At 42.7% G+C, this 13648-nt stretch overlaps 1 protein-coding gene across 1 annotated transcript in view; it reads left to right on the top strand.

The window, feature by feature from the left end:
* Positions 1 to 11721, top strand: part of LOC120027193 (protein argonaute-3-like) — a 35455-nt gene extending 23734 nt beyond the window's left edge. The window contains exons 11-19 of the mRNA XM_038972081.1: positions 361 to 527; positions 3195 to 3379; positions 5136 to 5295; positions 8296 to 8386; positions 8597 to 8791; positions 9021 to 9155; positions 9256 to 9357; positions 9634 to 9833; positions 10048 to 11721. Of these exons, the coding sequence (XP_038828009.1) occupies positions 361 to 527; positions 3195 to 3379; positions 5136 to 5295; positions 8296 to 8386; positions 8597 to 8791; positions 9021 to 9155; positions 9256 to 9357; positions 9634 to 9833; positions 10048 to 10156 (1344 nt within the window). The 3' untranslated portion in view covers positions 10157 to 11721. The remainder of the gene's footprint in view (positions 1 to 360; positions 528 to 3194; positions 3380 to 5135; positions 5296 to 8295; positions 8387 to 8596; positions 8792 to 9020; positions 9156 to 9255; positions 9358 to 9633; positions 9834 to 10047) is intronic.
* Positions 11722 to 13648: the final 1927 nt, after the last annotated feature.

Genomic DNA, 13648 nt, shown 5'->3' with positions numbered 1-13648 from the left:
TTGCTCAAGAGGACATAGAAAGATTTTTCACCTAGTCAGCTCGGGGATTCGAACCAGCAACCTTTCGGTTACTGGTCCAACGCTCTTAACTGCTAGGCTACCTGTCGCCAATTGTCAATCTCTACCACCCTCTCTCTTTCACCCACCTCTGTTTTTTGTCTCTGAAAATAATGATTACTACTTTACTTGTGTAAAGGCTATGACAAATGGCATGACAATATTTTTAGATTCATTAAATGACCATTTCGAAGAAAATACAAACAACATTTTCTCAATCTTTTAGAACCAATTGGTCTCTCCACCTTTCTGTCTATGTCTGTACTGTCTGTATTTATGTATGTATGTGTGTGTGGGTGGCAGTCCCCGCAGATGAACCCTGCGGTGTCATTGCAGAACCGCACGGTGGCCACGCCCAGCCACGGCGTGTGGGACATGAGGGGTAAACAGTTCCACACCGGGGTGGAGATCAAGATGTGGGCCATCGCTTGCTTTGCCACACAGAGGCAGTGTCGTGAGGAGATCCTCAAGTGAGTGGTGTCTGTCTTATACATACGTACATCATAAACACACACACAGGTCTCTTTTTCAACAGATAAATACTCAACCCAATGCAATAACATTATAATCAACTAAAAAATAGCATTATTAGCATATCTATTATGTTATATCACATTTCTTAGTTTCTTTTGGTTGGTTTCTGCAACACTAACAGTACCAGTCAAACGTTTGGACACACCTTCTCATTCAAAGGTTTTTCTTTATTTTTACTATTTTCTACATTGTAGAATAATAGTGAAGACAAACTATGAAATAACACATATGGAATCATGTAGTAACCAAAAAAGTGTTAAATAAAAATATATTTTAGATTCTTCAATGTAGCCACCTGTTGCCTTGATAACAGCTTTGCACACTCTTGGCATTCTCTCTGATGCAGCTCTCCTTGGTCAAATAGCCCTTACACAGCCTTGAGGTGTGTTTTGGGTCATTGTCCTGTTGAAAAGCAAATGATAGTCCCACTAAGCGCAAACCAGATGGGATGGCATATCGCTGCAAAATGCTGTGGTAGCCATGCTGGTTAACCTCTCTTGGGTACGTGAGACGTTAGCGTCCCACCTCTTTAACAGCAAGTGAAACTGCTGGGCGACAAATTCAAATACAGAAATACTCATTATAAAAATTCAGAAAACAAAACATATTTTACATAGGTTTAAAGATTAACTTCTTGTGAATCCAACCATGGTGTCAGATTTAAAAAATGTTTTGCGGCGAAAGCATACCTTACGATTATTTGAGAACATAGCCCAGCAGACAAATCATTACAAACAGTAACCAGCCAAGTAGAAGAGTTACACAAGTCAGAAATAGAGATAAAATGAATCCCTTACCTTTGATGATCTTCATATGGTTGGACTCAGCAGACAATCATTTACTCAATAAATGTTCCTTTTGTTCGATAAAGTCCCTTTATATCCAAAAACCTCTGTTTTGTTTGCGCGTTTTCTTCAGTAATCCACAGGCTCAAACGCAGTCAAAACAGGCAGACAAAAAATCCAAATTGTATCCGTAAAGTTCATAGAAACATGTCAAACGATGTTTATATTCAACCCTCAGGTTGTTTTTAGTCTAAATAATCGATAATATTTCAACCGGACAATAACGTCGTCAGTATAAAAGGTAAACAAGAAACGCACTCTCTCGGTCACGCGCATGAAAAAGCTCTGTGACACTTTAGGGTCCACTCATTCAGACTGCTCTTACTTCCTAATTTTTCAGAATACAAGCCTGAAACAATTTCTAAAGACTGTTGACATCTAGTGGAAGGCATAGGAACTGCAATTTGAGTCCTAAGTCAATGGATACTATAATGGCATTGAATAGAAAACTACAAAACCACAAAACAAATACTTCCCGAATGGATTTTTCTCAGGTTTTCGCCTGCCAAATCAGTTCTGTTATACTCACAGACACTATTTTAACAGTTTTGGAAACTTTAGAGTGTTTTCTATCCAAATATACCAGTTATATGCATATCATATATTCTGGGCCCGAGAAGCAGGCAGTTTAATTTGGGCATGCTTTTCATCCAAAATTCCGAATGCTGCCCCCTACCCTAGAGAAGTTAAGTGTGCCTTGAATTCTAAATAAATCACTGACAGTGTCACCAGCAAAGCACCATCACACCACCTCCTCCATACTTCACGGTGGGAACCACACATACAGAGATCATCCGTTCACCCACTCTACATCTCACAAAGACACGGCAGTTGGAACCAAAAATCTAAAATTTGGACTCATCAGACCAAAGGACAGATTTCCACCAGTCTAATGTCCTTTGCTCGTGTTTCTTGGCCCAAGCAAGTCTCTTCTTATTGGTGTCCGTTAGTAGTGGTTTCTTGGCAGAAATTTGACCATGAATGCCTGATTCACTCAGTTTTCTCTGAACAGTTGATGTTGAGATGTGTCTGTTACTTGAACTCTGAAACATTTATTTGGGCTGAAATCTGAGGTGCAGTTAACTCTAATGAACTTATCGTCTGCGGCAGAGGTAACTCTGGGTCTTTCATGTGGCGGTCCTCATGAGAGCCAGATTCATCATAGCGCTTGATGGTTTTTGCAACTGCACTTGAAGAAACTTTCAAAGTTCTTGAAATGTAAAGTAATGGACTGTCGTTTCTCTTTGCTTATTTGAGCTGTTCCAGCCTTAATAATAATACTTGGTATTTTACCAAATAGGGCTATCTTCTGTATACCCCCTTACCTTGTCATAGCACAACTTATTGGCTCAAAGCATTAAGAAGGAAAGAAATGTCACAAATTAACTTAAGGCACACCTGTTAATTGAAATGCATTCCAGGTGACTACCTCGTGAAGCTGGTTGAGAGAATGCCAAGAGTGTGCAAAGCTCTCAAGGCAAAGGGTGGCTACTTTGGATAATCTAAAATATAAATATGTTTGGTTACTGCATGATTCCATGTGTAATTTCATAGTTTTGATGTCTTCACTATTATTCTATGTCAGAAATAGTAAAAATAAAGAAAAACCCTTGAACTAGTAGGTGTCTAAACGTTTGACTGGTACTGTACGTCTCTGTAACTGTCAATAACGTCTCTTTGGGTCTCCTCATCCTCCCTCCCTTTCTCATTCTTGCTCTTTTTCTCATCCTCTCGCTCTCCTTCCCTCCGTCTCTACAGGGGTTTTACTGACCAGCTGCGTAAGATCTCTAAGGATGCTGGGATGCCCATCCAGGGCCAGCCGTGTTTCTGTAAGTACGCTCAGGGATCAGACAGCGTAGAGCCCATGTTCAGGCACCTGAAGAACACCTACGCTGGCCTGCAGCTCATCATCGTCATCCTACCTGGGAAGACCCCAGTCTATGGTACAGACTCGACACTGTTTAATTTTGTTTTACATTTGATGAATGTTTTTTTAACTTTTATTTTCTAAAAACTCTTAATATACTATTTATTTGTATGTTATTTCCATAGCCTGAGTATATACAGTACCAGTCAAAATTGTGTACACACCAGGGTGTTTCTTTATTTTGACTATTTTCTACATTGTAGAATAATAGTGAAGACATGAAAACTATTTAATTAACAAATGAAATCATGTAGTAACCAAAAACGTGTTAAATATTTAATATTTTAGATTCTTCACCCTTTGCCTTGATGACAGCTTTGCACACTCTTGGCATTCTCTCAACCAGCATCATGAGGTAGTCACCTGGAGTGCATTTCAATTAACAGGTGTGCCTTAAGTTAATTTGTGGAATTTCTTTCCTTAATGCATTTTCGCCAATCAGTTGTGTTGTGAAAAGGTAGGGGTGGTATACAGAAGATAGCCCTATTTTGGTAAAAGACCAAGTCCATATTATGTCAAGAACAGCTCAAATAAGCAAAGAGAAATGACAGTCCATCATTACTTTAAGACATGAAGGATAGTCAATTTGGAAAATTTCAAGAACTTTGAAAGTTTCTTCAAGTGCAGTTGCAAAAACCATCAAGCTCTATGATGAATCTGGCTCTCATGAGGACCGCCACATGAAAGACCCAGAGTTAGATCTGCCGCAGAGGATAAGTTCATTAGAGTTAACTGCACCTCAGATTACAGCCCAAATAATTGCTTCACAGAGTTCAAGTAACAGACACATCTCAACATCAACTGTTGAGAGGAAACTGTGTGAATCAGGCGTTCATTGTCAAATTGCTGCAAAGAAACCACTACTAACGTACACCGGTAAGAAGAAGACACTTGTTTGGGCCAAGAAACACGAGCAAAGGACATTAGACTGGTGGAAATCTGTCCTTTGGTCTGATGAGTCCAAATTTTAGATTTTTGGTTACAAACACTATGTCTTTGTGAGACGCAGAGTAGGTGAACGGATGATCTCTGTATGTGTGGTTCCCACCGTGAAGCATGGAGGAGGATGTGTGATGGTGTGGGGGTGCTTTACTGGTGACACTGTCCTTGATTTATTTAGAATTCAAGGCACACTTAACCAGCATAGCTATCACAGCATTCGGCAGTGATACGCCATCCCATCTGGTTTGCGCTTAGTGGGAATGTAATTTGTTTTTCAACAGGACAATGACCTTAAACACACCTCCAGGCTGTGTAAGGGCTATTTGACCAAGAAGGAGAGTGATGGAGTGCTGCATCAAATGACCTGGCCTCCACAATCATCCGACCTCAACCCAATTGAGATGGTTTGGGATGAGTTGGACCGCAGAGTGAAGGAAAAGCAGCCAACAAGTCCTCAGCCGATGTGGGAACTCCTTCAAGACTGTTGGAAAAGCTGGTTGAGAGAATGCCAAGAGTATGCAAAGCTGTTATCAAGGCAAAGGGTGGCTACTTTGAAGAATCTCAAATAAAAATATGTTGATTTGTTTAACACTGTTTTATTTTGGTTACTACATGATTCCATATGTGTTATTTCATAGTTTTGACGTCTTCACTAGTATTCTACAATGTAGAAAATAGTACAAATAAAGAAAAACCCTTGAATGAGTATGTGTTTTCAAACTTTTGACTGGTACTGTATGTACCATGTACAAGATGGTATCAGGTGTAAAATTGTTACTTGTGTCCTACAATATGACAACAGCTGTAAAATGGTTCCCTCTTTCCCACAGCTGAGGTGAAGCGGGTTGGAGACACCCTCCTGGGCATGGCCACTCAGTGTGTCCAGGTGAAGAACGTGGTGAAGACATCCCCTCAGACCCTCTCCAACCTCTGCCTCAAGATCAACGTCAAACTGGGGGGCATCAACAACATCCTGGTGCCACACCAACGGTAACGCACAGAGTGAAAGAAAGTGTTTCCACAGGCAGAAAACCCCTATTTGGGTGACTGAAAACACGTATGTGCTATTTAGCAGAGATACATACACTGAGTATACAAAACATTAAGGACACCTTCCTAATATTGAGTTTCACCCCCCCCCCCCATTTTCCTTCAGAACAGCCTCAATTTTTTGGGGCATGGACTCTGACACCTACATTTTACCTTGTTAAAGCATTCCACAGGGATGCTGGCCCATGTTGACTCAATGCTTCCCACAGTTGTCAAGTTGGCTGGATATCCTTTGGGTGGTGGACCATTCTTGATACAAATAAAATAAAATGTCACATGCGCCAGATACAGCAGGTGTAAGCCTTTCAGTGAAATGTTTACTTAAGCCCTAAGCCAAAAAGTGTTAAAGTATTTACTAAAATAAACTGAAATAATATATTTTTTTAAATTAAGGAGCAACAATAAAATAACAGTAGCTAGGCTATATACAGGGGGTACCGGTACGGGGGCACAGGTTAGTCGAGGTAATTAAGGTAATAGTTGAAGTCGGAAGTTTACATACACTTAGGTTGGAGTCATTAAAACTCATTTTTCAACCACTCCACAAATTTCTTGTTAACAAACTATATTTTTGGCAAGTCGGTTAGCACATCTACTTCGTGCATGACATAAGTAATTTTTCCAACCATTGTTTACAGACAGATTATTTCACTTATAATTCCCTGTATCACAATTCCAATGGGTCAGAAGTTTACATACGCTAAGTTGACTGTGCCTTTAAATAGCTTGGAAAATTCCAGAAAATGTCATGGCTTTAGATGTTTCTGATTGACATAAATTGAGTCAATTGGAGGTGTACCTGTGGATGTATTTCAAGGCCTACCTTCAAACTCAAACTTGCTTGGCATCACTGGACAATTAAAAGAAATCAGCCAAGACTTCAGAAAAAAAATGTAGACCTCCACAAGTCTGTTTCATCCTTGGGAGCTATTTCCAAACACCTGAAGGTACCACATTCATCTGTACAAACAATAGTATGCAGGTATAAACACCATGGGACCACACAGCCGCCATACCGCTCAGGAATTAGACTCGTTCTGTCTCCTAGAGATGAACATACTTTGGTGCAAAAAGTGCAAATCAATCCCAGAACAACAGCAAAGGACCTTGTGAAGATGCTGGAGGAAACTGGTACAAACGTATCTATATCCACAGTAAAACAAGTCCTATATCGACATAACCTGAATGGCCGCTCAGCAAGGAGGAAGCCACTGCTCCAAAACCGCCATTAAAAAAAAAGCCAGACTACGGTTTGCAACTGCACATGGGGACAAAGATTGTACTTTTTGGAGAAATATCCTCTGGTCTGATGAAACAAAAATATAACTATTTGTCCATAATGACCATCGTTATGTTTGGAGGAAAAAGGGGGAGGCTTGCAAGCCAAAGAACACCATCCCAACCGTGAAGAACGGGGGTGGCAGCATCATGTTGTGGGGGTGCTTTGCTGCAGGAGGGACTGGTGCACTTCACAAAATAGATGGCATCACGAGGAAGGAAAACTGTGGATGTATTAAAGCAGCATCTCAAGACATCAGTCAGGAAGTTAAAGCTTGGTCGCAAATGGGTCTTCCAAATGGACAATGACCCCAAGCATACTTCCAAAGTTGTGGTAAAATGGCTTAATGACAACAAAGTCAAGGTATTGGAGTGGCCATCACAAAGCCCTGACCTCAATCCTATAGAAACTTTGTGGGCAGAACTGAAAAAGTGTGTGTGAGCAAGGAGGCCTACCAACCTGACTCAGTTACACCAGCTCTGTCTGGAGGAATGGGACCAAATTCACCCAACTTATTATGGGAAGCTTGTGGAACGCTACCTGTAACTTTTGACCCTAGTTAAACAATTTAAAGGCAATGCTACCAAATACTAATTGAGTATATGTAAACTTCTGACCTACTGGGAATGTGATGAAAGAAAATAAAAGCTGAAATAAATCATTCTCTCTACTATTATTCTGACATTTCCCATTCTTAAAATAAAGTGGTGATCCTAACTGACCTAAGACAGGGAATTTTTACTAGGATTAAATGTCAGGAACTGTTAAACTGAGTTTAAATGTATTTGGCTAAGGTGTATGTAAACTTCCGACTTCAACTGTACATGTAGATAGAGGTAAAGTGACCATGCATGGATAATAAACAGAGTAGCAGCAGCATAAGTGGGGGGGACCATGCAAATAGTCCGGGTAGCCATTTGATTAGCTGTTCAGGAGTCTTATATGGCTTGGGGGTAGAAGCTGTTAAGAAGCCTTTTGGACTTAGACTTGGCGCTCCGGTACCGCTTGCTGTGCGGTAGCAGAGAGAACAGTGACTAGGGTGGCTGAAGTCTTTGGCAAGTTTTTGGGCCTTCCTCTGACACCACCTGCTATAGAGGTCCTGGATGGCAGAAAGCTTGGCCCCAGTGATGTACTGGGCCGTACGCACTACCCTCTGTAGCGCCTTGCAGTCTGAGGCAGAGCAGTTGCCATACCAGGCGGTGATGCAACCAGTCAGGATGCTGTCGATGGTGCAGCTGTAGAACTTTTAGAAGATCTGAGGACCCATGCCAAATCTTTTCAGTCTCCTGAGGGGGATTAGGCATTGTCGTGCCCTCTTCACGACTGTCTTGGTGTGTTTGGACCATGATAGTTTGTTGGTGATGTGGACACCAAGGAACTTGACGCTCTCAACCTGATCCACTACTGCCCCGTCGATGAGAATGGGGGCATGCTCGGTCCTCCTTTTCCTGTAGTCCACAATCATCTCCTTTGTCTTGATCACGTTGAGGGAGAGGTTGTTATCCTGGCACCACACTGCCAGGTCTCTGACCTCCTGTCTATAGGCTGTCTCATCGTTGTCGGTGATCAGGCCTACCACTGTTGTCTTCAGCAAACTTAATGATGGTGATGGAGTCAGGATATACTGTATGTGCCTTGTGTTTGTCTCTCTCTCCACCCAGTCCCTCCGTGTTCCAGCAGCCTGTTATCTTCCTGGGGGCCGACGTCACTCATCCTCCAGCCGGAGACGGAAAGAAGCCATCCATCGCAGCGGTCAGTTTCCTTCTTTCATTCTAGTTTCCATTGCCACTTTCCTCACAAACACTGCCTTGTCTGTCTATCTACTTGTCATGGGGTCTGAGGCATCTAGTACATTGGTAATCTACTAGGTTGTTTTGTTACCCAGACCCCTACAATAGCATTCTGAAACATGGTGTCAGAAGTCATGTTTCTGACCATCTCCCTCTCTCTGGCCCTATCCAGGTGGTGGGCAGTATGGACGCCCACCCCAGCAGGTACTGTGCCACAGTGAGGGTCCAGAGACCCAGACAGGAGGTGATCCAGGACCTGGCCTCCATGGTGCGGGAGCTCCTCATCCAGTTCTACAAGTCTACCCGCTACAAACCAACCAGAATCATATTTTATAGGGATGGTGTGTCAGAGGGACAATTCAGACAGGTTAGTTAAAATACTTATGTCCCCCTTCAATCTCTCATTTAAAGTTTACAGCTAAGCCAAATGATGTCCCCATGTTGAAATGCATTTATTACAAATAGCAATGTTCTTCATAGTTTATTAACCTTAAACTTCAGTCTTAAGCTTAAATCTTTAGCTATTGGCCATCAACCCTAAATTCTTCACCGCTCGCCACTCTTTGCTGATGTGTTGACTTCTCTCTGTGTGGCAGGTGCTGTACTATGAGCTGCTGGCCATCAGAGAAGCCTGTATCATGTTGGAAAAAGAGTACCAGCCGGGCATCACCTACATTGTGGTGCAGAAGCGCCATCACACACGCCTTTTCTGTGCCGACCGCAACGAGCGGGTAAGGGGCGCTATGGATCTCTCCTTGTACATTAACGATTTACTTTGCTAGGTATAGATTGGTTGTTGAACTGTTTTTAAATGGAGTGTTTATTTGGCAGGTTGGACGGAGTGGTAACATTCCTGCAGGCACCACTGTGGACACAGATATAACCCACCCCTATGAGTTTGACTTTTACCTCTGCAGCCATGCAGGAATACAGGTGTGTGTCAAGACTCATACCAGGGCTGTGTTCAATAGGCATAAGATGGTAACATTTAATAAAACTAAGTCAGCATTCTTATTGGACAAGTTCAGGTAGTATCTCCTGCTTATTTCTCCCTAATGTTGACTCTTGCCGTCATATTTTCTCAGAGGTTTATCGGCTTCTATTAATTTCCACTGAACTTCATTGTCAGTGTTGAATCAATGCTGGTATTCTCTCCATGGAACCGGAGATTGTCCCTGTGGTATTACTGACTTAGCCTACTCCCTCCAGGGTACAAGCAGACCTTCCCACTACCATGTTCTGTGGGATGACAACTGCTTCACGGCTGACGAGTTCCAGCTGCTCACCTACCAGCTGTGCCACACCTACGTCCGCTGCACCCGCTCAGTCTCCATCCCCGCGCCAGCCTACTACGCCCACCTGGTGGCCTTCCGCGCCCGCTACCACCTGGTGGACAAAGAACATGACAGGTGAGGGGGGGGAAGGGATTCATTTCATTGTGATCAGTATACTTTTCTGTAGGGCTAAAATCAATGTCTCTTGCTGTTTATCAGGTAAAAAGAAACTGGAGGTCGATATCATGTATTGATTTTAAAATGTTCATTCAAGATAAAGGTTCTCTCCCTCCCTTTCTGTCCTTTTCCCTTTCTCGTTTCCTCACTTCCTTCTCTTGAACACACGCAGTGCGGAGGGCAGCCATGTCTCGGGGCAGAGTAATGGCCGAGACCCCACAGCCCTCGCCAAGGCTGTTCAGATTCATCACGACACACTGAGGACCATGTACTTCGCCTGAGGATGGGGTGTTGGGAGGGGTATTCTGTCAGCCTTGTCGGTCTCACATTGGACCCTGGGCTGGCACAGCTCTGGTCCTGACAAGGGGATGCCAAGCTGCTAAAGACAACAACTACAACAACAACAGCCAGAGGGGAGTACAGAAACGTTATGCAATACGAAACCAGCCAATCTTCTCCCGGCCTGTTCTCTTCTGCTGTGCTTTTAATTCATTATGGATTGTCTCTGATATTGCTCCTTGAACTGTGCAAGTCATGTCCTCGCCTTACAGGTTTGACAGCAGCTCAACTTTTGCTTTGTGTTACTTTCAAAATGCCAGAGTGTAGAAGACAAGACAGGGGAATTGATAAGGATGGTATCAGGGTGTGGGGATATAGCAGGTCCAGTGAGGATCAGTCTTGTTCCTCAACACAGTGATGAATGATATGCTGACTTGTCTATCCATGGGGTTCAATTGTATAAGTTGTCCTCTTTACATGTCTCCGTCAGCTTGTCGTTGTATGTGCGTCTTCTTATGTTCTGTAGAAGTCTGATTGCCATGATGATGCCTGTTAGTCAAGAACGCCCGTGAATCACAGCTATGCCATTTTTCATACGGCAAGCTGCTAGCCCAGTTACTCTACTCTCTCTAAGCCAATGGTGACTTACTTGTAGTCATTGCGCCAGTCAAAGTTTAACACTGCATTCTCTATCAATATCAACAGAGTTTTTATTTTATTTTTTACATACAGCCACATGTAAAAAGGGATTACCTATGTTTTAGGGATTACCTGTTAAGTACTGTTAGAATATCAATCCTAGCCACATCATGGACCTACTCAGAACCTTTACAGAGTTCACTGTGGTAGCTACAGATTTCACTTTTCCTTAGTTTTATTCCTGCTATTTTATGAGATTAGTCTTATTTAACATTAATTTTCAGCAATAGAACACTGTTAGTTTGTCTGTCAATGACCGAAGAGGTTTTTCACATTTTTAACTAAGGAACTGATGATGTCATGCAATCCTTAAGTGCAATAAGTCGTTAATGCAGAAAACAGGTCCTATGGTTAACATACCAATTTGATATTTTTGGGCCATTATGATCGGACATGGGCAAGTTGTAACGGATAAAGAATGTAAACTGGGCCAAGAATTGATGCCATAAAATTGTTATGTGGGGGTGACAAATGACAAAGTTATTTTGTAAATTGGGTGAATGACAAAGTGCCTGTTTTGGGTGTAAAGAAGAATTTGAAAGACAAAGGGTGTATTTCTTTTCGTTAGAGCTCCTGTGAGATTAGTTAGTTTGTTTAGTTATACAGTCAAATTATTTCATCCAAGCATTACTGTAAGCATGATATGTTGCCCAGGACTGTCTGGGGTTAGAGAGCAGAGCGGGTGTGGCTGCATTGATTCAGTTTCATGATTTAGTTTTTAATGTGAATTATTATTGAGTATGTAGACTGACCAATTGAAGGTGGGGACAGTTAGCTAACGGATCTGTCTCATTCATTTTAACACTGGTGGTAGGATTCATTTTGCACTGTTAAAAGTAAGCATTCATATTTCAGAGTTTTATCAAGCCATTTTGTCACATTTTTTATTTGAAGGGCATTGTCTCTCCATTTGCCTTGCTGTGAAGTATCCTCCAGGTGAGGCTTTTGAGTTTCGTCTCGTTCCACTTGGACCAAACCAACGTGCCTGGGGTCATCTGCTTGGGGAATGGATGGTATGGGCCTTGTCTGACTGGGATACAGTTGATCCCTGCTCTCACTGCCTTTGCAAAAGAAGCAGCCGCGTTGTAGCATGGCCAACGTTTTGCCGCACTCATTGTCCTATAGCCACGTGTTACCAGAACAAAACTAGCTGCTATACTACATTTTTTATTTTGTTCATATATATTTGTACAAAGAGACTATAAGAATGACAATTTACTGCACTTAAAGATGCATGTGTTTCAGGTGAGACACATGCCCTGGTGCTGAGAGATGCAGTTTGTTGTGGGGGGGGGTTTAGTAGACAGACCGACTCTGTTGTAGTCAGAGATTGAGATTCATTGGGTGTTTTTCAAGGATCAGGAGTAACAATAGAGTACTCTCTCACTATGATACAGGGGACATACTTTAATTCCCAGAGGGTACGATTGTTTAGTAACATGGTTTACACCGGTTTGTGGACATCAATACAGCTCCGCCCCTGGGGTTTGTGCGAAATGTCACAGCTAAAATTGTTACTTTTTTGCAAGATGTCAGACATTACCAGCATTTGATTTTACTTGAACAGCATAGGTAGGATCTGATTAACTGCAACTGTGGGCTAATGTGTAACTGCCCTGCTTGTGTGAATAATTTAAGTCTGTACAGCAGTAGTACAGGAAGGAATTCGCTCTACACTCACGTTGCCACGGAATCGACCTCTAGAGCCAGTGGGTCGGGTTTTGCATCTAGGAGGCAGAGCATTGGGAGCTTGTGCTGCGTTCGTAACCAAGTGGGAGGTGGGAATTTACCAGTTGTGAAGTTATAAATACCATTTGGAAGCATTCACACACTTTGAACTCATTGAGAAATGCCGATTTTTGTCTAATGTCCAACAAGCTGCGTAAACCATAAACTAAAAGTACAGCTACACTACATGACCAAAATTATGTGGACACCAGATCGTCGAACATCTCTTTCCAAAATCATGGGTATTAATATGGAGTTCGTCCTCCCTTTGCTGCCATAACAGCCTCCACTCTTCTGGGAAGGCTTTCCACCTAATGTTGGAACATTGCTGAAGGGACTTGCTTCCATTCAGCCACAAGCATTAGTAAAGTCTGCATTAGTGAAGTCGGGCACTGATGTTGGGCGATTAGGCCGATCGCGAAAAACCATTTCAGTATGGACCTCGCTTTGTGCACGGGGTCATTGTCATGCTGAAACAAAAGGGCCTTCCCTAAACTATTTCCATGAAGTTGGAAGCATAGAATCGACTAAAATATCATTGTATGCTGTAGCATTAAGATTTCCCTTCACTGGAACTAAGGGGCCTGGCCCGAACCATGAAAAACAGCCCCAGGCCATTATTCCTCCTCCACCAAACTTTACAGTTGGCACTATGCATTCAGGCAGGTAGCATTCTCCTGGCATACGCCAAACCCAGATTCGTCCGTCGGACTGCTAGGTGGTGAAGCGCGATTCATCACTCCAGAGAACACGTTTCCACTGCTCCAGAGTCCAATGGCAGCGAGCTTTACACCACTCCAGCTGACGCTTGGCATTGAGCATGGTGATCTTAGGTTTGTGTGCGGCTGCTCGGCCATGGAAACCCATTTAATGAAGCTCCTGACGAACAGTTCTTGTGCTGACGTTGCTTCCAGAGGCAGTTTGGAACTCGGTAGTGAGTGTTGCAATTGAGGACAGACTATTTTTACACGCTACGCACTTCAGCGCACGGTTGTCCCGTTCTGTGAGCTTGTGTGGCCTACCACTTCGTGGCTGAGTCGTTGTTGCTCCTAGGCGTTTCTACTTCA

The sequence above is a fragment of the Salvelinus namaycush genome, chromosome 32, assembly GCF_016432855.1.
Source record: "Salvelinus namaycush isolate Seneca chromosome 32, SaNama_1.0, whole genome shotgun sequence".
In the NCBI taxonomy this organism is placed as follows: domain Eukaryota; kingdom Metazoa; phylum Chordata; class Actinopteri; order Salmoniformes; family Salmonidae; genus Salvelinus; species Salvelinus namaycush.
This window is presented reverse-complemented; position numbering and strand designations above follow the sequence as displayed.